General features: G+C 31.1%; 5 protein-coding genes across 6 annotated transcripts; 1 reads left to right on the top strand and 4 right to left on the bottom strand.

Annotated features, from left to right (window-relative positions):
• Positions 1 to 6,087: 6,087 nt before the first annotated feature.
• On the bottom strand, positions 6,088 to 6,909 carry LOC108851220 (calcium-binding protein CML39-like). The gene has a single exon (XM_018624627.2). The coding sequence runs from the start codon at positions 6,775 to 6,777 to the stop codon at positions 6,268 to 6,270; it is 510 nt and encodes a 169-aa protein (XP_018480129.1). The 5' UTR covers positions 6,778 to 6,909; the 3' UTR covers positions 6,088 to 6,267.
• An 863-nt stretch (positions 6,910 to 7,772) lies between these two features.
• Positions 7,773 to 16,293, bottom strand: LOC108848811 (uncharacterized protein At1g76660). Of its 2 annotated transcripts, XM_056994314.1 has the most exons (4): positions 15,999 to 16,293; positions 14,491 to 15,394; positions 14,190 to 14,413; positions 7,773 to 7,874 (listed from the first exon to the last, which is right to left on the bottom strand). In XM_056994314.1, the coding sequence occupies exons 1-3, from the start codon at positions 16,038 to 16,040 to the stop codon at positions 14,235 to 14,237; spliced, it is 1,125 nt and encodes a 374-aa protein (XP_056850294.1). In that variant the 5' UTR covers positions 16,041 to 16,293; the 3' UTR covers positions 7,773 to 7,874; positions 14,190 to 14,234. The 2 variants fall into 2 exon arrangements, with proteins under 2 accessions (XP_056850294.1, XP_018477758.1); XM_018622256.2 differs by lacking the exon at positions 7,773 to 7,874 and having other exon boundaries at positions 14,060 to 14,413.
• On the bottom strand, positions 8,602 to 9,250 carry LOC108848813 (calcium-binding protein CML39-like). Its single transcript, XM_018622258.2, has one exon. It carries the CDS (start codon positions 9,215 to 9,217, stop codon positions 8,708 to 8,710), a length of 510 nt encoding a protein of 169 aa, XP_018477760.1. The 5' UTR covers positions 9,218 to 9,250; the 3' UTR covers positions 8,602 to 8,707.
• Positions 12,460 to 13,113, bottom strand: LOC108848812 (calcium-binding protein CML39-like). The gene has a single exon (XM_018622257.2). It carries the CDS (start codon positions 13,102 to 13,104, stop codon positions 12,595 to 12,597), a length of 510 nt encoding a protein of 169 aa, XP_018477759.1. The 5' UTR covers positions 13,105 to 13,113; the 3' UTR covers positions 12,460 to 12,594.
• A 4,512-nt stretch (positions 16,294 to 20,805) lies between the features above and the next one.
• On the top strand, positions 20,806 to 22,598 carry LOC108854835 (12-oxophytodienoate reductase 1). The gene is made up of 4 exons (XM_018628504.2): positions 20,806 to 21,096; positions 21,477 to 21,607; positions 21,690 to 21,866; positions 21,939 to 22,598. The coding sequence occupies exons 1-4, from the start codon at positions 20,879 to 20,881 to the stop codon at positions 22,529 to 22,531; spliced, it is 1,119 nt and encodes a 372-aa protein (XP_018484006.1). The 5' UTR covers positions 20,806 to 20,878; the 3' UTR covers positions 22,532 to 22,598.
• The last annotated feature ends 838 nt before the right edge of the window (positions 22,599 to 23,436 follow it).

Raw genomic sequence — 23,436 nt, 5'->3', positions numbered from 1 at the left:
TCTAATCATAAGTAACTGACTAGTACTCCACAACAACAACAAAAACAACATTTCGCTTCTTTTAACCCGGGGTGGGGGGGAGCATTTGACCTAGCCTATGCTCGTTTTCATAACCATAGTCAGAATGACTATGAGAAAATTTAAATTGCTTTAAAAAAATGTCATTTAAGTTTATTTTTAGAAGAGTTTCATTCTATGTTTTTAAGAAACTTTATATATTAATCTATTTATACCCTTTTAAATAACTAACAAGTTTTTATTTAAATATTTTTAATTTAATTAATCTTACACTAAATAAGGACTTATGAATATATATTTTACATTTTTTGCTTAATTTGCAGGAAATGTACTTCATCCATTTTTAAATACATGGTGTGTTATTTTGAGTTTTTTTTTTGGTTTAATATGACATTTTCTATTTTTATGTAAAAGTTAGTAACGGTTAATGTTACATGGACCAATGTTATTGTACATTCTATTTTCTTATTGGTATAATTGTAGTTAATTAGGTAATGATATTGATTTTTTTTTAAATATAAGAAATTAAAATATAGATGACAAAAATATTAAAATATTTTTTAATTTGTGTACACAATCTTAAATTAAACGACATGTCTTAAAAACGAAAGAAATATCAAAGTAAAACACTTTGCAAAACGGAGGGACTAGTGATTATTTCATATTGAGATATTCTTTTAGTGAATTACTAGTATAATTAGTTAAAAGGTAATTCGATTTCCCGGTAAATATCTGTTCACTCAGCCAAGAACCCTGAAGTGATAAGTCATCTTCTTTTAATGTGTGGTTCATTGATCTCAGTCGCTTGACTGTCAAAATAAGGCTATTAAAGTCACCTGATATATAAACATCAAACAAGTTTTTTTTCTTAACTATTGGAAAAACTGGAAACTGGTGTGAACCCTAAGATTCTAACTATTCATATTATATTGGATAAAGAAAAAATAGCGGGACGTTCCGGCTAGCCGCCGATATGACGTGTAAGTCCCTGACAATGACATACTAATACTATATCTGGCGAGGGCAACATTTGGTCTTCTTATTTTCTAAGTTGAAGAGTCGATCAGTATGAATGCGTGATATATGTGGCCACGTTGTTGCCATTTGTTGTTTTACTTGGTGCGATCTTTGAAAACCAAATTTAAAATATCATGATACAAATTTTATTCATCATTGGCTTGGCTTGTCAACAAACGTAATTTAACTCTCTTTGCAAAAAAAAGAGAGGAAATATAACTTCATTTTTCTTTCTTTTGACATCATTTGGTTGTGTTGATGTGTGTATGCACAAGGAGATAAAAGGTCTATGTCGCCGCGTCAAGTCTAACCATTGATTTGTTATTGCCTTATTGCTAGTGTACCAAAAATATAATTGGCCTTATTATGGGTTGGCAATATATATGTTAAATTCCCTTTTCAGTTTTTTTTTGGTTATGACTTTATTTGACCTTGTTGTCTTTTGTTGAAATTACATACACTGTTTTGAAAAATTCAATTGTCAACACAAGATATATTGATTTGAATATTTCATTTCGATTCTTGGTATATGATTATTTTGTTATAGAAAATATCAAGAATTAAACTATATTTTAAGTATTTAACAATTCAAACTTTATTTAATTTAAACATATGTGGGTATCGGAAGTACAAACTATCACATCCTCAATCATATTGGTTATATAGACTTCAGATTTATGGCGTGTATACACATCACACAAAATATAGAACTTTCCAGGCATTTCTTTCATTTGAATGTATTCTATACATATGATCAATAAGGTTCGTTTCAAAATTATCTAAATAAATTTGTTTTGTGAAAAAAGCAATAAGCATGACGGCTAGACACATATGACTCCCTTAGTACCGTGGAGAGACCTTGATATTGTTAGGGGTCTTTCGTTTAATTCTCTCTTTAATTCGTACTAGATTTTGACCCGCGCTTCAAAAGCGCGGATATTATTTTTCACTTTTATGAAATATATTATTTGTTTGTAATTATTGAATTTATTTATTTTAATAAAATTTTCTTTATAATAATTTCGACACATAGAGTGTCTCTAATAAACTATATATTTCTCTAGTTTTGTTTTATTCGCTCTTCAATCAACATATTTATTTGGCTTGTTGTTAAAATAAATGATTATAGACTTTGATCTCTGCACCTCCGCGGATGTATATTTTAAAAAATATGATGATATTTGTTTTTCATGTAATTATAAAGGTTTGGCAAAATGAATCCGAGGAACAGAACTGATACCAATCAGTAAATATAGTATCAAACCTGAACATAAATTAATTAAATATTCGAATTATTCAAAATTGTTAGTTAGAGAACCGAATCGGATCCGAACCGAAGTATTCGTGTACCTGAATTTATCTAAAAATAGATTTATATATTTATATATTAATTATTTTTATATTTAATGTATATAAAACATCAAGAATGATACATTTGAATTGGTTTAAAATACTTAAAATATATATAGATAGTCAAAAACAAATATCTGAAATAGTTAAAGTATATTCAAATCACCAAAAATACTTAAAATAATTATTGATTTCGTATCCAAATTTTTAAATCAAACCAACTGATATGTTAAGCTTAGGTATTCTGACATATGTTACTTAAATTTATAGGTAATATATTACTTTATTTATAGATTTTGAGAAATTTTAAATATATAGTGATTTAAAACTTTAAAAATAATTTAAATATGTTATCCAAACCCAAACCAAACCCGTAAAGATCCGAATCAAACTCAAACAAAAATTTAGAAACATCCTAATAGGACTGAAATCTTTGACCTCGAAAACTCGAAACGCAAACTGATCAGAACCAAACCCATATAGATGTCTGAAAACCCATCCTTAGTCATTATTATATATCATATAATTTCATCATATAATTAATCGTATTTTATATGTACCATCATATAACTAATCATATAATTAATAGTATTTAATATTTATCATCATATAAATAATTACATATATTATATTTTAAAAATTTAATATGAAATATAAAAACCATAATTTGAGTTGGTATTTCAAATTGGGCTTTGTATTGTATTTTTCTTATATATATTGACAATATTCTTTTATAATGGACTTAATAACTTAAGCCCATTACTTTTTCTATTTAATACTACTATCTTTGTTTCCAAACAAATTTTTTTTTAAAAGACTACAATCCATGTTTCCAAATACACCAATTTTTTTTAATACTCTTATCCAAGTATCCAAACACACCGAATTTGTACTTCAGCTTTAATAAGATAGATACGTTAAATAATGAATCTTCTACAAACCACTCTAAAACACGTATACACGGCTTAAACCCGGATGCATGGTAAATTATTAACGAAAACTACATATCGAGTTTACATGTCCTTGTCAAATATAAACACAATGAGAGATATAGTTGAAATAGAAAAGGTTTGAGGCTTTTCAACCAATGTATCGATAACCAAACGTTTTCAATAAGTTCTACATTGTTAATCAATCGATGATTGAATGATTTCATTTTAATTTCGTCAGATTAATAGTAAATTAAAATAGTTGATTTTGAATCATAGACACAAAATAAACTATAATTTTGACTTATTGGAAATCGGGCGATGAAATGAAAGAGTGATTGGAAATCGTATAAGAAGTAAGTTTTTTTTTTCTATTTTGAACAAGAAAGTAAGCTTTTTTGACACATAAAGACTTTGTTATTGTATTGCCCAATTAAATGTTTTTAGATGAATAAAAATATAGGAACTCTCTCTTCGAACATGAGCAATCAAAAGAGCGACTTTTCTGGTTTCTTACAACTTTCTCTTCCGCGGTGGCTACGGCCGCCGCTTTTGCTTTATATTTCTGTTTTGTTTCGTGTCTTAGTCTAGATCGAGTCAATAAGTATGATTTCGTTGAAATCATTGTCGTCCGCTTGGTATCAAATCAAGCGATGTGTATTATCGTCACTCTGTCTCTCCGTTTCATATAGCCTTCGTGTGATGTCGTCATGGGAAAACAGGTTCATGTGTATCCATTGGTTCATTAGGCGGTTATGGAGTTTGAATCAGATCTGTGATGAATGTATTTTCTCCCTAATTGGTGAAGCTATTTTCTCCATAGTTGTTGAGTGTAATCTTCTGGCAAACAAAACGTGGCGGTTCTGCGTTGTCGACGTGTTTCTGTGGCTTGCTACGCACAGCGTTTTAATCTCTCCCAAGAATTTCTTGAGAAGAATGCAAGTTCTGTGGAACAAGAAAAGAAATCTTAAACCGCCATGGATATGGAGAAGATTGCAGACATCGTGTTCTTTTACCATGGTGACTCCACTACTTCAAAGGAATATGTTTTATTTGGTCTACGGTGTGATGAAGGTAACACTGGTATTTACTTTCTTCAAGATCGTGACTTTAGTAAAACAAATATTATTCTATGGTCTGTGGACAACAAGAAGAACAAGGGATTGCTTATACGAGGATATGGAGAGGAAGACAATGAGGTTACGTAATTATCAATGTCAATCCGAGGAATTATATATAGTATGGATATGGACTACAACAAAGCATGTTATCTCCTGCAGCGAGAGTGTATGGAATAGGCAACGATGTAACAGATGGATCGTGCCTCCTGATCTATTAAGTGGTAAAAGGCGTTGGATCAAAATGGATGATAGTCAAACACAAAATCATATAAGACCGAGAACAACAATAGAAAGATTAGCGAATCAGTCTATCCTACAAAGTGAGTTTGGAAGCATCGTGTTATTATTTTTCTATTATCATGTTCAGCTTAAAAATGTATTTGTTGTATATTTCGATTTTAATATTTTGTTAAACCTCGGTTGATGTTAATAAAAATAAGGTGTTAAAAAAAAAGACTTTGTTATTGCATGAGAAACATCGAGTGGGCTTTTTAATTAGCCCATTTGAGTAGCTTCTTGATCCTGATTTTGTACTATTAACTCTGTAATCTATAGGCTGCTGCGATGCGTACATGGGCTAAAAATATCAGGTGAAGCCAGGGGCGGACGTACAGCTAGAGCCTAGACGTACGGGATCACGTGCCATAATGAGTAATAAATTAAAACTTGTTCTTTTTTTTAGCAAATTAAAACTTGTTAATTTAATGTTATTCGTTAAACAATTTATCACACAATTCAAGTATAAATAATTGTCAGTATGGTGGAAAAGTATAAATTTTAGACTATTTATCGCATATCATTAAGTGTGCTAATATGCATGTTATTTTATTTATAATGAAATATAGAAGCTCAGTGACAAAAAAAATATATATATATAGAAGCTAGACCTGCACATGCACTGCTTTCTTGATTTTCATATTAATTAAACTAACACATAAAAGACATGTTTATTGCTTGCAAAGCCATATATATATATTTACAGCAATCAAACAAAAAACAAACAAAGCCACAACAACAATGCATGTGCTGATTCTTTAACGCATCATCATTAAGAGAAATATGAAAAAACAATATTCTTTTTATATATGTAATATATGTTTACAGATGTTTACTTATTAATATTTATGTAAGTTGGTAAAAATAAAAAATAAAAAGAAACAAAAAAAACTAACTAGAAATTTATCAAACAAATGGGAAATAAAAATAGTTTTGTAATGGTAATTATGTATAACTTTTAATTCATTAAGATTAACAATTAATTGATTTGTAAGAATTAATATGAAAACGATACGTATGAAACTCATTTCTAAAATAATATTAATAGAAATAAGATCTAAATATAATACCCAATTGTGTGTTTATTTTGATATAATATCTAAAAACATTGAAACACAAACATAAACAACCCGAATCAGAAATAACTGTGATTAAAAGAGAGTTTTGACAAAAAAAGAAAGAAAGAGAGTTTTGACATGAGTTACAAATTATATATGAATCTGAAGTATTATTTGCCAAACCAGACATATACTAGAATAATGCCCGAATGGAGCATAGGAGGTTGAACAAAAAAAACAGACCTGATCGATCTCTTGAGAGTTTAGAGACAAACACTTGAAAATTAATTAGAAATATGTGTTTATTGCTTGCAGAGATCATATTTACAGAAAATTACAGCCAGCAAACAAATAAGAAAAGCAGATAAAGACTTAAAAACAACTAAAGCCACAACAACAATGGATGGGCTGATTCAGTAACACATCATGCCACAGCAACAATGGATGGACTGATTCTTTAACACATCATGCCACAACAACAATGAATGGACTGATTCTTTAACACATAATCATATGAGCAAACTCATCAAAACTCAAAACTCCATCATCATTAAGATCAAAAGCTTTGATCATCACTACACAATCATCACTCGTTCTTGACTCACCAAGCTTCATCAGCATAGTCTTCAAGCTTCTAGGAGTAATACAATCTTCACCTTCATCAATATACATTCTAAAAGCTTCCATCATCTTGCTCTTCTTCTCTTCCTCTGTAACCTCATCACTCCCTTTGATTAACTGAGCAAACTCCTCAAAATCTAACATCCCATCTCCATCTATGTCAGATAGTTTAACAGCAGCTTCAGCTTCTTCATCAGAAAGTTGATCTCCCAATGTGTTAAAACTCTTCTTAAGCTCTTCTGCAGAGACTCTACCGTCTTTGTTTGCATCCATGTAAGCAAAGACAGCTTCTAAGTCTCTTATGTTGTCCTCACCATTCCTGAATGAGGACAGTCTCTCGCAGAGTTTGGTGAAAGATGAAGATAACTGACGTTGAGTAGTCTTCATGAGGAAAAGAAAAAAAAGTTATGTTACAAGTTTTCTTCTTCTTTCTTGATGTAAGAATATCTCATTGGTCTGAATGGTTTCTCTTTATATATAGGTTGTTTCTAGTTCCAATAATAGAATGGGAGTTAATAAAAAAAGATATGAAACGTATCAAACGTGTGAGATTCAGTAAACAAATATAATTAGACTTCAGATTTAGAAGAAACGTATTATTAGTGTTTAGATCTGTAGTAAAGAAAAGATATATTACTGACAGGTTTCATCCTTTATGTTTAAAACACGTATTTTAATTTAGGAATTAGGATTAAGAAATGGTATACAGATTTGTTGACTGCCACTTGTCTGTTATCAGTGAATATGCATGTGGCCTTTCTCGCTAATCTATCACTGAGACCTCTGAGGAAGCTACCTGATGTTTTAATGTGGATGGCTTTCTCATTTCTCTTCTCAACTTACTTTTGGTGTTTAATTGATCTCAATACTCAGGCCTAAGGCTGGGTAAAAAAAACCGGAATATGAGATTAGAGCTGAGTTTTGAACTCAAAACAAAAATGAAACAAAAACCCATATTTGTATCTGATATAAAATGTATAAATAGTAAGTTATAGAATATATATGAACTCGAAGTGTTATTAACTGAGCAATAATATGTAACATTTAATAACCAGAAAATATTAAAAATAAAAAAAAAGTTCTTAAAACCTGACCAAAGATTTGAATAAGTATTCACACTACATTTTTTAAACCTAAATAAATAACTTTTCTGTTTGACAAAAAAAAAATTTCTTGTTTATTGTGATATAATATCTAACTATAAGTTTATGAAACTTAAATAGTTACATAAAATACTTAGTTTTATGTTTACTTTAATATGATATTTAAAAATATCGAACACAAACTTAGTAGATGAATGCATAATGCAGAAGAAACATTCTCATTCAATGGACTCCAGATATTGCCCCCTTGCTTTGCTTATATATCACATCATTCTACTAAAAAACCATCTGTGATATATTGATATATACTGAAAATTAGAAACTTATCTCAAGAGTTTGGCATCACAATGATCATATTAAATACTTTGCAACTTAAAAGACCTTAAGAACAAAGCTGTTCTTGATCAATCTATCTCTTGTCTCTGTTCTCTCTGCCTTCTCTCAAGCTTCTTCCTCTTCTGTATTCTATCTCTGCATCGGAGCTTGAAACACCAGCGGGATAGCTTCTGCTCCCTTTTTTAACAGACCCCACTCTTGACAATAAAGCCTCTTCATCAGCGTGGATGCCCTTTCTTGGCTTGTGATCTAATAAGCCACACAATATATGACACAGTTAGCACAATGAAAACAACTAATGGTAGTGAATGAATGATATATGACTCACCTTTGTCTCCCTTTGGTGAATGGAAGTTTACAGCTTCTGAATCAAGATCAGCTTCTCTTCTAAGCAGCTTTTGTCCTTTTCTTGGTGAGTAGGCCTTTGCCTTGACTAAAGAGTCATCCATCACATCAGTGAACTCTACATACTGACTAGTTGTGATGATGCCATCAGCCCTAAACCCAAAGGAAGCTCTGTAAGCTTCTTCTAACTCCTCCATGTCTTGCCTCACCTGCCTGTTCTGGTTCCCATTTGTTGGGTACACATCTGATATTCTAATATATTATTTATCACTACACTTCAAATATTTTAAATTTCAAAATTAATAAAATATAATTTTTTGATAATACAAAAGAAAATCAAACAATTTAAATAATTAAAAGTAACTAAAATATATCCCGCGTTGAACACGGGTTAGAATCTAGTTTTAATTAGAATGATGTCTTTATTGCTTGCAAAGACCATATTTACAGCAATTTGCAGTCAGCAAACAAACAAGAAAATCATAAAGACTAACAACAAGTAAAGCCACAACAACAATGGATGGGGTGATTCTTTAACGCATCATCATATGAGTAAACTCATCAAAACTCAAAACTCCATCATCATTAAGATCAAAAGCTTTGATTATGACAACACAATCATCACTCGTTCTAGACTCACCAAGCTTCATCAACATAGTCTTCAAGCTTCTAGGAGTAATACAATCTTCACCTTCATCGATATACATTCTAAACGCTTCCATCATCTTCCTCTTCTTCTCTTCCTCTGTAACCTCATCACTCCCTTTGATTAACTGAGCAAACTCCTCAAAATCCAACATTCCATCTCCCTCTATATCAGACAGTTTAACAGCAGCTTCAGCTTCTTCGTCAGAAATTTGATCTCCCAATGTGTTAAAACTCTTCTTAAGCTCTTCTGCAGAGATTCTACCGTCTCTGTTTGCATCCATGTAAGCAAATACAGCTTCTAAGTCTCCTATGTTGTCCTCACCGTTCTTGAATGAGGACAGGCGCTCGCAGAGTTTAGTGAAAGATGAAGATAACTGGCGTTGAGTAGTCTTCATGAGGACAAGAAACAAAAGCTATGCTACAAGTTTTCTTCTTGTTTTTTTTAATGTAAGAATCGAATGAGCAAATGGTCTGAATGGTTTATCTATATATAGAAGCTATTTCAAGTTTCAAGAATAGAAACTGAAAATTATAAAACGTGTGAGATTGAGAAAACAAATATTAATTATTAGACTTCAGATCTAGGACAAAATGTATTATTAGTCTTTAGATCTGTAGTAATGAAAACATATATTACTTACTGCAAGTTTCATCCTCTTATGTTTATAACACGTTTTATCTTTATTTATTTTGTTTAAATATAGGAATTTGGATTAAAAATGGTATTTTGTGTTATTATTACACAGATTTGTTGACTGACGCATGTTCTTTTATATTGATAACTATGAAGCTGCCTGGTCTGATGTGCATGTGTTTAACTTGGCTGGCTTCCTCTTTTCTCAATATACTTTTGGTGTTTGATTGATCTCTCTCTGTGGCCTTTCTCTTTAAAGCTCAGGGGGAGTTTAGAGTCAAACATTTGATATCTGGAAATGTGTGTTAATTTCTTTCACAATAAGCCTATACGGTTTTTCTTTGGTAAAATAAGCCTATACGGTTTTCAAAGTAATTTGACATTTTTAGATTATATATCCGTGATTTCTTTTGATTTTTAATACAATACACAAAATTTTAGACTATGCGATGTGTACTGGACTTAAAATATCAGACGACGGTCAAAGCAATTTACAGAAAAGATTCATTTTTTTGTACAAGTGACAAGTATAATCTTATAGACTACTAAATTTTGACCGATCTTTAAAAGGACCGGTATACTGTTTGTTTAAAAAAAATATCTCTATAATATTATTTGAGAAGTCAGTTTCCTATGTGTCGCGCTCACGTTCACTTTCACAATGGTTGATTACATTGATACCATTAATGATTTAAAAATATTAGATTTAAATATTATTGATATTTTATTTAGTTTACTTTTAATTTGTTTACAAAAAACATATAAAATAAAAAGGAAATATTGATAAAGTTAAAAAAAAATTTAAAAACGCAAATATATGTATATATAATATGATATCATTAGAAAGGAAAGCTCACAAAATAGTAATTTTCATTTAAAAATATTTTAAATAACATAAAAATAGATTTGAAGTAGTAACATATTTTCTTAGATGAAAATTCTATATTTGTATATAATTTTATTTTAATTACAGTTCTAACTTATAAGTTATTTAGTTGTGGTACTTTAATTTGGCAAAATATTTAAGTTAGCCACAATTCTTATTTCTAAAATTTTGATATTGTTTAAATTTTGTATAGTTAACTAATTTTATTTAATGTTGTTAGTTAGTTATGAACTTATGATTGTAATATCATATTTTGATTATTTTGTTAAATATTTTAGTTTTAATAAATTAAAAACATCATCTTCTTATCAAATTATATTAATATTTTATTTATTTTTCTATATTATGAAATGATTCATAATATATTAATAAATTAAATATGTATTAACCAATTTTTACATTTATTTTTTCGTAAAACTTTTATATGCATGAGTTTTAAACAAGTAACATTATACTCATTTATCAGTGTTATTAAACCCGGACCGAACCGACGGTCGGACCAGGTTCAACCACGAACCGGACACAAATGCGGGTTGGGTTAATGCCAAAACCCAACTATAATTGAACCGGTTAAAAATTCCTATCGAACCATTAAAAACCCGTAAACCGGCGACCCAACGAACCGGCTAAACCCTGGTTCTTGTATAAACCAAAAATTTATTAATAAAACAATTAAAATTTCCTTTTTAAAATAAAAATAGGATTCAGATTAATAAGGTAAAGTCATCTCATATTTTTTTCTTGAATCTTTAACGTCTATGCAAGACTGCAACTCACAAGGTATCTACTTCTCAAGATATTGTTTTTGTTTCGAAGATTTTAAGAATTGAAAACTTAGACTTGAAGAACTCAATCATGGTATAATTTTTAATTTTATTTCATAGTATAAATTTTTAATTAATGTGTCTATAATTTTTGTAAAGGTGATGAAGATTTGGAGTGACAAAAATCTGAAGAATAAAATTTAAATGTGTTTTTTCTATTGATTTTAGATTTGGACTATTACATTGTTCTATTACTTTTATTACATTTTCAGTTTGTTACTTTTTAAATTTTTCTAAACATTATGGTTATTGAAATATTTTATTTGATATGATCTTTATCTTTGTAAGAATATACATATTCAAAATATCATTAAATTTAGTTTAGTCTAATCAAATCCGGATCAAACCGGATCGAACCCGGTCGAACCACATTGACCCATGATCCAAAAAAATTCTGGTTCGCTTGCCGGTCCGGTTTTAACAACACTTTCATTTATGTATCTTTGAACTCATCAACACTTAATTTATTTATTTTTCATTTGATTTTAAATCAACATATACTAAATTATATAAAAATTACTAAAATATATTTATAAATCTAAGAAAACAACCAAACTAAATACAAATATTAAAATTAATAAAGACTTTAATTTATGAACAAAATAATAACAAAACATATTAAATGTAGTATATAGATAAAATCACATGTCTAATCAAAATAACATAACTTTATCAATAAAAATCATAAATATAGATTATAAAAAACAAAATAACATATATTATTTATAACAAATGATATCTATAAGTTCTAAAATAACGAAGATAAAATAAATTTTAATCAATTACAATATTATATTTATTCTATTAATATTTTTATCCGTGCATGGGCACAGGAAAATCACCTAGTATATATTTAAGTATAGTTCAAATGTCAATATGGATTATATATATGTTAAATACTGTTAATTAATTATTAAAAATGTGAGTTGTAAATTATTGGGACTGCCTAATGTTATCTTGCTCTATCTTGTGTTTCCTTTATTTTTGCCTTGATAGAGTAGCTTTAGATTGCACATGTTGTAAATCCAAACACCATTCTTATGATATTAGCATTTTTAGCAAAAAAACAGGATATATGAGTAGTGAATTGAAACTGTACATTTAATGTTATTCGTAGATAGTTTATCACATAGTTTAAAGTATAAATAATTGTCATAATGTGGTGGAAAAGTGCTTGTGTCCTTTGATTAGGGAGCTGGGGACATACATATTATTAGTGTGTTATTTTTATGCATGCACTTGTTCTTTTCTATTAACATGAAATACTAAAAGCTAGAACTGTAAAAGCACTGCTTGCTTGATTTGCATATGAAACAAACACATATCATACTTGTTTATTGCTTGCCAAGCCATATATATTTACAGCAATCAAACAAAAAAAAACAAACAAAGCCACAACAACAATAGATGGACTGATTCCTCAACACATCATCTTATCAACATATGAGCAAACTCATCAAAACTCAAAACTCCATCATTATTAAGATCAAAAGCTTTGATCATAACCCTACAATCATCACTCGTTCTTGACTCACCAAGCTTCATCAGCATAGTCTTCAAGCTTCTAGGAGTAATACAATCTTCACCTTCATCGATATACATTCTAAAAGCTTCCATCATCTTGCTCTTCTTCTCTTCCTCTGTAACCTCATCACTCCCTTTGATTAACTGAGCAAACTCCTCAAAATCCAACATCCCATCTCCATCTATATCAGATAGTTTAACAGCAGCTTCAGCTTCTTCATCAGAAAGTTGATCTCCCAATGTGTTGAAACTCTTCTTAAGTTCTTCTGCAGAGATTCTACCGTCTTTGTTTGCATCCATGTAAGCAAAGACAGCTTCTAAGTCTCTTATATTGTCCTCACCATTCCTGAATGAGGACAGTCTCTCGCAGAGTTTGGTGAAAGATGAAGATAACTGACGTTGAGTAGTCTTCATGAGGAAAAGAAAAAAAAAAGGTTATGCTACAAGTTTTCTTCTTCTTTCTTGATGTAAGAATATCTCATTGGTCTGAATGGTTTCTCTTTATATATAGGTTGTTTCTAGTTCCAATAATAGAATGGGAGTAATAAAAAAAGAAAATGAAACGCATCAAACGTGTGAGATTCAGAAAACAAATATAATTAGACTTCAGATTTAGAAGAAACGTATTATTAGTGTTTAGATCTGTAGTAAAGAAAAGATATATTACTTACAGGTTTCATCCTTTATGTTTAAAACACGTTTTTTAATTTAGGAATTAGGATTAAGAAATGGTATACAGATTTGTTGACTGCCACTTGTTTGTTATCAGTGAATATGCATGTGGCCTTTCTCGCTAATCTATCACTAAGACCTCTGAGGAAGCTACCTGATGGTTTAACGTGGATGGCTTTCTCATTTCTCTTCTCAACTTACTTTTGGTGTTTAATTGATCTCAATGCTCAGGCCTAAGGCTGGGCAAAAAAACCTGAATATGAGATCAGACCTGAACTCAAAACAAAAATGAAACAAAAATCCATATTTGTATCTGATATAAAATGTAAAAATACTCGACCAGATCATGTAAATTGTATAAAATATATACAAACTCGAAGTGTTATTAACTGAACAATAATATGTATCATAAAATAACCAGAAAATATCAAAAAAAGTTCTTAAAACCTGACCAAAGATTTGAATTAGTATTCAGAATAAGTTTCTTGAAACCTAAATAAATAACTTTTCTTTTTTATTTTGATATTATATCTAACTATAAGTTTATGAAACTTAGAAGTATTATGTTTACTTTAATATGATATGTAAAAATATCCGAACACAAACTTAGTAGATGAATGCATAATGCAGAAGAAACATTCTCATTCAATGGACTGGACTCCAGATATTGCCCCTTGCTTGCTTATATATCACATCATTCTTCTAAAAACCATCTGTGATATATTGATATATACTTCAAACTAGATTCTTATCTCAAGAGTTTAGCATCACAAAGATCATATTAAAGAGTAATTACTCCATATTAAATCCTTTGCAACTTAAAAGACCTTTAAGAACAAAGCTAGCTAGCTTTGTTCTTGTTCTTGATCAATCTATCTCCTGTCTCTGTTCTCTCTGCCTTCTCTTAAGCTTCTTCCTCTTCTGTATTCAATCTCTGCATCGGAGCTTGAAACACCAGCGGGATAGCTTCTGCTCCCTTTTTTCACAGACCCCACTCTTGACAATAGAGCCTCTTCATCAGCGTGGATCATCCCCTTTCTTGGCTTGTGATCTAATAAGCCACACAATATATCATACAGTTAGAATTAATGAAAACAACTAATGGTATTGAAATGATATGTGACTCACCTTTGTAGCCCTTTGGTGAATCAAGATCAGCTTCTCTTCTAAGCAGCTTTTGTCCTTTGCTTGGTGAGTAGGCCTTTGCCTTGACTAGAGAGTCATCCATCACATCAGTGAACTCTACATACTGACTAGTTGTGATGACGTCATCAGCACTAAACCCAAAGGAAGCTCTATAAGCTTCTTCCAACTCCTCCATGCCTTGCCTCACCTGCCTGTTCTGGTTCCCACTCGTTGGGTACACATCTGAGTCCTTGGAAACGCTTAACCTCCCACCGTTGAGAGGAACAGAAGGGTCATGATCCTGGTAAAACTTGGCGAATGTTTCAGGACAGAAGAAGTTTGACTCCTGCAGAGGTGTTGAGACTCCGGTTTGAGGTGATCTAAGAGAGCTGCTGGCTGGACTTCCACGGTAAAGAGAGTACGTAGAGTGAAGATCATTGCCAGAGTTCTTCAAGAAACGAGCGTAAGGGACATCAGGTGAAGAAGGAGTGGTGAGATGAGCAAGCTCCGGAGGAGGAGTGAAAGGAGCAGTGGAGGGCTCGGTGGTGAAAGTAGAGAAGACAGGAGGAGGTGAGACCAGTTGGGTCTCGTTAGCATAAGGTCCAGTGGCGTACATGCTGGAAGAAGGACCTCCTGGAGAGTTTGCAGAGAGGGATAAGTAGTTGTTGTTGTTTGGTGACTGAGGTGTTGAAGGAAGAGCAGAGTTTGTGAAGGAAGCTGGAGAGGATGGTGGAGCCATGAAAGCTAAGTTCATTCCTCTGGTAGCACCTTGGTGAGGTCCATTAGGTTGTGTAGCTGATGAGGCATTGCCACATTCAGGAATGCGAGATGAGGGGACGATTTGTTTTAAGGCTTTTTGTGACTTGAAACATGAGAAGACTCCTAAACAACCTCTCCACCTTTTCCTCTGCAAAAAGGACACACACACACTTACTTTTAGTGTAACTGTTTTACACAATCAACACTATTCTTATAGGCTTTTTACACAGCATGAGTTCCAAGATTACAAAGTTTTGATTTTTATGTTAACTGAATGGTTAATTTCTAAGGGAAAGGTGTAAACTTTGTTGAGTTTTAGTAAAAAAAAATGATCTTTTTCAGTAAAGGTTTAGACTTTAGCATATACCCTAATGAACATTGGCTTCGTTCAAGTGAAAACAGAGCTTAAAGAAATTAGAATAGTGTGAACAGAGTTGAAACTGTTTACACAATCAACACAAAGTTTTGATTTTTATGTTAATTGAATGGTTAATTTCTAAGGGAAAGGTGTAAACTTTGATGAATTGTAGTAAAAAAAAATGAATTTTTCAGTAAAGGTTTAGACTTTAACACAAACCCTAATGACCATTGCTTCATCAAGTGAAAACAGAGCTAAAAGAAACTAGACGAGTGTGAACAGAACGGAGTGGAATAGACAGATCTAATAAAAGCAAGAAACTGAGACTGAAGAGAAGTGAAAACCCACAAACCAACTCGAATGTAAATGAAAGTAAAAGAATTTGAGAGAAAACCTGTTGGTCGTGCTGAGGGAATCTTTGCTGCTCTGAGCCCATTAGGTGTTGCTGCTCGTCAGAAAGAACTGTTTTTTTTCTAAAAAAAAATTGAGTAGAGGGTTTCAGTTCAGAGTTTATTACACTGGTTATGATCCAGAACTAGACAGAGAAGATAAAGAGGAAAATAAAAAGATTGAAGCTTTGAGAAAAAAAGACAAAGTTTATAACTTTTTTCACTGGAGTGGGAGAGATTAATAAAAAAGGAAATGGACGAGGATGGATGAGAAATTTTAGAAGAGAATAGTGAAAATGGAAAATATGAAGTGATGCAATCGGCATAAAAAGATGGATCCTTTACCAAAGGAAAAAAGCATTTCTTATTTTAATTCATGACCCAGTCAATTTTTTTTTTATCTTTGTTTGTACTAAATATTATAAATGATTGTAATGTGTATTAATATAACATTTTGATAAATAATAATGTGTACTAATGTGTTTAAATAAGCAATGTATTTTAGTTACTAAATTTGATTTTTAAATTTTATGATAACGTAAAGTAGATTTTTTATATATTATTTAAAATATATAGTGCTATATATTTTGTATTTTCAACATTTATTATACAAAATTTATATTGGAGTATTATTTATAAGAAAATATGTGTATCATAATATATATATATATTATATAAACATATCTACGATTTTTCGTAAAAGGCCATACGCACCCGTACGGATTTTATTTTTAAAATGTATTCTATATTGTTTAGTTTTATATAGTATCGAGTTTGTATAATTCAATTTTGTGTTTAAAGAACAATATCAAAACTGTCTTTCGTATGTAAAAATAATACTTTGCAAGCGCGAGTTGTGTCTTTTTGTTGTAACACAAAATTTGATATAAAACTTATGTTTTTTTTGTACATTACGAAGTTTAATTTTTAAAAATAATTATTATATAATTTCAAAGTAAATTTTATCTCTGAGGTCAAATATATTTTATGTGTAACGGTTCAAAACATTTTCGATATATATTATATTTCAGTTTGGTTTGTTTTTAGTATTATTGTATATGTATATACTATACAATATTACTATATTCTATACAATATATAAAGCTATGTGTTATTTGTTTTAGAAAGTAGATTAGGCCAAACGTAGTTAAAGAATAGTCATATCTTTATGTATGTGTCTATGACTTATCTACTTAGGGCTTGATTGACAGAGAATTAGCATTAGCATTATGCTCCTTATTATCCAATCAACATTGATCACAAAAGCATTTAGAAAATCATTTACAAGATGCTAATGCTCTCCAAATGCTCTTTGCTCAATGCTCTCATATGAAGCTTTTGAAAGAGCATTTGCATTTTGAAAAAGCATTTGCATTTTGAATTTATATATATTCAAAAATAATTATATGTAATTAAATTATGTGTGTTTAATAATATAAAAATATGCTTATAATCAAAAATAAATTTATATTTAGAAAAACTAAAATTAGTGATTAATTATTTTTTTTTTTTAAATAACAATATTTCACATTTAAAATACAATAAATTTATATAATTACACATATCATTCATTATTTTTAATAAAATACATAAAATAATATATATTTATATATTATAAAATAAACACATTTATATTATTTATAAATAAATAAATTATCTGTCATAGATTATTTTTTATGATAATATTATATATGGATCATTTATTTCTCAACCAATAAATAAATAATGATAATTTTTATATAAATTACTTTTTAAAATTTATTTATTTTATTTAATATTATCAAAATTATTTTTTCCAAAAATAAATTTTATTTTTAAATAGTTTTTTATTTTTTAAATAATACTATTTCACATTTAAAAATTAATTTAATTTATAAAATTAAATAAGATTCATTATTTTTAATAAAAAATATATTATTAATATATATTATAATTTAATATATATTATTTTAAAATAAATATATTATCTACTAACTTTTATGATAATTTTAAAATTGTATAGTGCTACTGCTCTACCAATCACTTTATTAAAAATTTTAGTGAGAACATACAGCTTCTGCAGTATACTGTTTCTACAGCATTCTGCTACTGCTTCTTCATCTGCTGTACCAATCGAGGCCTTAATGTTATCCGTACAAATAAAATCAATGTGGCCAATAAAAGTATACTGATCAATTTAAAATAAATTGTATAGGGTAATTCTAGTACGATTCATACTTTTAGTATTCTTTATTCGTACAAATAAATCTATTTTATTTAAATCGACATGTAATAAATGTGAATCATATATGGAATATGGATAAACAGAGGAATTGTATTTAAGAAAATACATAAATGCAAAGTTAGACTATGGTACATATTATATATAAGAAATGAGACATTTAATTTAAATATATGAGGTCCACCTTTAAAATTCACCTAGAAGAAGTTGTAATGTTTCTGATTTAATAAGATAGATGTGACTGATAAAGAAAGAGCAAAGATGAAACAAAACAAAAAGAAGAAAAGAGAAAAGGAAAAACCTCTGTTTTGTGGGGTTCACACTCGCTAACTTGTTATTTTCACCCTTTAGGATTTGAAGAAACTTGCAAAAAAAAAATGAAAAAAAGTTTTTTTTTGTGTGTTTTTGAGATTTGATCTCTACTCATTTTGGGGAAAAAACAGAGATTTTTTTTTGAAGGTTTGACTGTACTTAAGGGTGGGTTTTTTATATCATACATGAGCTGCTGAGCACGTGAAGGACGTTTACTAAGTTGAATATGCAAAAAGTCAAAACTCTTTTGTTTTTGGTTTGGTCTAAGAACACGTCCAAACTCAATGTAACCGCTAAGTCAAACGGGCCATTGAAGTTGATAAATGTTAGCAATTACCAAGAAAACAAGCTTGTAGTGCTCGTCTTGGCTTTTTCATAGTTGATAAAAACAAAGTTTAGATTTAGAAACTGGTTGGGAAAAATGGTAAGTATATAATATTTGGATTATAAAAAGGAGTAATAAAATGAGCAAGTTTAGCGAAAATAATATTTACATTAATGACTTAACTTATATGTTTGATTTGAAGCACAGCATAATTATTTTATATATTGGCAATTTGAAGGGATTACAAAAGGTGATTCTTTTCTCTGAATTTTGGTTTTGATCTTTATGAATTGTCTTTGGGTTTTGAGGGTTTCCAATAAAGCAGAGGAAAAGAGGACCCAGTTGTAGCATTTGCATCTTTTGTGGGTCTGGATTCATATTTAGTGGGACCTAACACATCTAAACTAGACCGACTAATGTTTGTTACACTATAAATAGTTAACAAAAATTATTGACAAATTACAGTTCCAGTGAATAAACTTACCTTTTCTAATTTCAATCATCACTCATAGCTTTTACTACATCACATGTTACTTTCTTGTTTTTTAAACACACATCACATGTCCCTGAGTAGCTACGGTCGTTTATCCGAAAATGAAACATCTGGTTAGAGTATTGATGCCATTAACCTATGGTATATAAAACAAACAAAAGATGGGCGTTATCATTTTAGAAAATAACTAAATCACATGCTTGCTTCAGTTGACATGGAAGATGTGCCTTGTTTTTTCTAAAGATGGGCGTTGTTCTTAAGCAAATAAGAAATTATAGACTTTATCACAAAGATCCAACGCGCTCTGAACTTCTTACAAGTGAAAAGAAATTATAGTATGGAACACAAATGAAATAAAGTGAAGATATTTCAAAAATTTATACATTTTTGGTCTTAAAAGATAAGTTGATAAAATGAATAGTATGGAACCTCAACGTCTTCCAGATCGATATGCTCTCTACTCCTTCCTTGAGGAGTTTAATCTCATCTCAAGAATGACACAAGGAAAAAAAAATGAACTGGTGCAGGTCTTCAAAAATCGGTTGCCCTCCTAATTAATAATCGTCTAATTACCAGCTTACCGATTTTTTTAACTCGTGATCTTCAACATAATTACAAAATATATTTTATGTGGGCTTTCAATATCAATCATTTTCTTCTAATGAAGCCCAAATTTACATTAAATCCTTCAAGGGCCCAAATTTCCTACAGCCGAAGAATAAAAGCATAACTTTTATAGAATGTCACACATGTACAATAAGTACAAAAGGATCTTTTTGAATGACCAAGAAACAGCTAGACAGATAGATACCTCCGGTCTCGCCTGAATCAATCATAGCCTGGCGGGTGGCGGCTAAGTCTTATAGTTGAATTGTTCATGTGGTGTCCATGTGGTGATGTGAACCATACACACAGGTATTACACTAAATAGGAAATACTGATAAAAAGGATTCAAACTCTCAGTCTTGAATTTCTAAATCATCAGCTTATGTTTAAATCTGAACTTTTATGTTACTCTAAATCTTCTATTCCGAGCATTCATTAAATCTTATATTCCGAGCATTCATTTCAATCTCAGTGTCCATTATGTATGATGCTAGCCTTCCTACCTACTTTCCTCGAACTCTAACCTTTTGTTCTGTCGGTAGTCAAAGCTGGACAAAGTCAATCCATTTATTTTCTTTTTAATTATTGAAAATTATATGAGGCCCCAGTAAAGTTTTATTCTGTAATAAAGCTCTAAAAGTCGAATCTCAACTGTAGATAGAGAAGAAACGAGCATTATTGAGGTTAAGTTCAAAGTGGCAAGTACTCTCTAAATGTCGTCAATGCGTACGTCATGAAGATGCAAGTGGATGGGCTCCATGGATGCATGCGTCCTCAATGACGTCCAAGTCCAAAGAAAAATTTCACTTTCCTAATATATCGAATCAAATGTGTATATATATGTGCACATATATCCATCTTCTTACACAATTCACCAAAAACCTTAAAGTGTTTTAAGAGAGAAAAAGAATCAAAGAGACTCACGGAAATGGAAAATGCAGTAGCGAAACAGAGCATCCCTCTCCTCACTCCCTACAAGATGGGAAGATTCAATCTTTCCCACAGGGTTGTGCTGGCACCACTGACGAGACAGAGATCATACGGAAACGTTCCTCAGCCTCACGCTGTCTTGTACTACTCTCAGAGAACAAGCCCAGGAGGGTTTCTTGTCACTGAAGCTACAGGAGTTTCAGACACAGCTCAAGGGTAACTAACTAAACACTCTGTTCATTTCTAATTTGAGTATTTTATGATAAGGTCAAAAGTTAAAAAAATAGTTTCCTTTTTTATATTAAAGCGTTGGAATTAGAGTTTGAGATTAGTTGACAAAAAAAACAGAGTTTGAGATTAAATAATTTAATGTTTTTCATTTTATGCTGTTTTGAGAATTTGGATTATTTAGTGATCTTTGACAAAAAAAGAAAATGATTATTTAGTGATATTTCATATCAACTTTTAAAAAATGCTATTCCGGAGATTTATCCATTTATTTTTTATTCTGTTAATAATTAGTCTTTTATTTGTGGGTTTTGATCTTAGACTATGAAACTAAACTCTGTTACATTTGTGTAATTTTGGTCTTGAAGCTACCAAGATACTCCTGGTATATGGACTAAAGAACATGTGGAGGCATGGAAGCCTATTGTGGATGCTGTTCATGCCAAAGGTGGTGTATTCTTCTGTCAAATCTGGCATGTTGGCCGTGTTTCTAACCGAGGTTTGTCATTTAAAATTGTAACCATAAGACTGGTGAACCCATATTAGGACACTGAGTATAACATTGTGTGTGTTGTTTTAAGGTTTTCAACCAAATGGGCAAGCTCCCATCTCTTGTTCAGACAAGCCATTGATGCCTCAAATCCGCTCTAATGGCATCGATGAAGCCATGTTCACCCCTCCAAGACGGCTAAGTACTGAAGAAATCCCCAGCATTGTCAACGACTTTAGGCTCGCAGCAAGAAACGCCATGGAAGCTGGTAAGCATAGATAGTCTAAGAAGCCATATTCATTCATTCAAGACACTTAACATATGTGTCTTGTGGTTGCAGGCTTTGATGGAGTTGAGATTCATGGTGCTAATGGCTATCTGATAGACCAGTTCATGAAAGATACTGTGAATGACAGAACAGATGAATACGGTGGATCATTACAAAACCGTTGCAAATTTGCTTTAGACATAGTTGAAGCAGTGGCTAACGAGATAGGATCAGACCGTGTTGGCATCAGGCTCTCTCCCTTTGCTGACTACATGGAGTCAGCAGACACTAACCCACAAGCGTTAGCCCTTCACATGGGTGAATCTTTAAACAAATATGGTATCCTCTACTGTCATGTGATAGAGCCAAGAATGAAAACAATGGGAGAGATAACAGAGTGTCCTCACTTGCTAGTGCCGATGAGGAAAGCCTTTCAGGGGACTTTCATCTCAGCGGGAGGTTACACGAGGAAAGATGGGAATGAGGCAGTGGCAGAGGGACGGACCGATCTTGTGGCTTATGGTCGGTGGTTTCTTGCAAACCCGGATCTTCCTAAGAGATTTGAAGTGGATGCACCGCTGAATAAATATGATAGGCCAACGTTTTACATTTCTGATCCTGTTGTTGGTTACACGGATTACCCTTTTCTTGAATCAACAGCTTAGACATTGTCATTAAGCATGTTAATGTGTAATCGTCTTTCATATAATAAGTTTATCTGGCGTTAAGATATTGTTGCAAGCAGGGGCAGATGTAGAAAAACTTAATTAGTTGGGGGCACATGCTTTTTACTTTATAGTAAATGCTTAAAGAAAACTAAAATCAGTTGGAGTTGTTAAGTTAGATGGACTTCACACTTAAAATTAATTGGTGATTAGTGGAGTGGCTCATCTACTTATATACTGCTTAAGATCCCTTCCAATATCCGATGTGGGACAATTATGTGTCTAATACGCCCCCTCGAGATGATGGCTCTTTGAGCATCAATCTCGGAATATTTGGGCAAGGATCGATGGGCCGACTTTGGGCTGGATCGATGATGGATCGGGCTGGACTGCGTGGATCGGGCTCTGATACCATGTTAAGCTAGATGGGCTTCACAATTAAAATCACTTGGTGATTAGTGGAGTGACTCATCTATCTTATATACTGCTTAAGATCCCTTCCAATACCCGATGTGGGACAACTATGTTTAATAGGAGGAACATGCCCCCGTAGCCTTAGCTGTGCAACCACCCTGGTTGCAAGCAATGTTCTTCGATAGAACCTCTACCCATTCCTTTAGTTATAGTCGAAAAGATTTAGTTAATAAATATAATTTATTCCGATTTACATTGGTTTAAATCATTTTAAAATAGTTTAAATCAAACTAAACTAGCTAGTTTAAACCTGTAAATCAATTAACAATGTTAGTTCAAATCCACAAATTTGTCTAAAATAATTTTATAATTAAATTTAAAACTTAAATAACTAATAGAAATGTAAAATATATAAAAATAAATCCATAATTTGTTAATTATAATTTTTTTTTTGTCTAGGGCACCGAAGAATCTAGCAAGTCGTCTAATAA

The sequence above is a fragment of the Raphanus sativus genome, chromosome 2 (assembly GCF_000801105.2).
Source record: "Raphanus sativus cultivar WK10039 chromosome 2, ASM80110v3, whole genome shotgun sequence".
Classification (NCBI taxonomy): domain Eukaryota; kingdom Viridiplantae; phylum Streptophyta; class Magnoliopsida; order Brassicales; family Brassicaceae; genus Raphanus; species Raphanus sativus.
The sequence above is the reverse complement of the archived record's forward strand: the minus strand, read 5'-3'. Positions and strand labels throughout refer to the sequence as shown.

Bases quoted from the DNA above. Each gene is read 5' to 3' on its own strand.
- LOC108851220 (XM_018624627.2), bottom strand. From the start codon at position 6,777: ATGAAGACTACTCAACGTCAGTTATCTTCATCTTTCACCAAACTCTGC.
- LOC108848813 (XM_018622258.2), bottom strand. From the start codon at position 9,217: ATGAAGACTACTCAACGCCAGTTATCTTCATCTTTCACTAAACTCTGC.
- LOC108848812 (XM_018622257.2), bottom strand. From the start codon at position 13,104: ATGAAGACTACTCAACGTCAGTTATCTTCATCTTTCACCAAACTCTGC.
- LOC108848811 (XM_056994314.1), bottom strand. From the start codon at position 16,040: ATGGGCTCAGAGCAGCAAAGATTCCCTCAGCACGACCAACAG. The intron at 15,395-15,998 runs GTTTTCTCTCAA...TCCTTTTTGCAG, and splicing joins TCCCTCAGCACGACCAACAG to AGGAAAAGGTGGAGAGGTTG. The intron at 14,414-14,490 runs GTGAGTCACATA...GTGGCTTATTAG, and splicing joins TTCACCAAAGGGCTACAAAG to ATCACAAGCCAAGAAAGGGG.
- LOC108854835 (XM_018628504.2), top strand. From the start codon at position 20,879: ATGGAAAATGCAGTAGCGAAACAGAGCATCCCTCTCCTCACTCCCTAC. The intron at 21,608-21,689 runs GTTTGTCATTTA...TGTTGTTTTAAG, and splicing joins TGGCCGTGTTTCTAACCGAG to GTTTTCAACCAAATGGGCAA. The intron at 21,867-21,938 runs GTAAGCATAGAT...TTGTGGTTGCAG, and splicing joins AAGAAACGCCATGGAAGCTG to GCTTTGATGGAGTTGAGATT.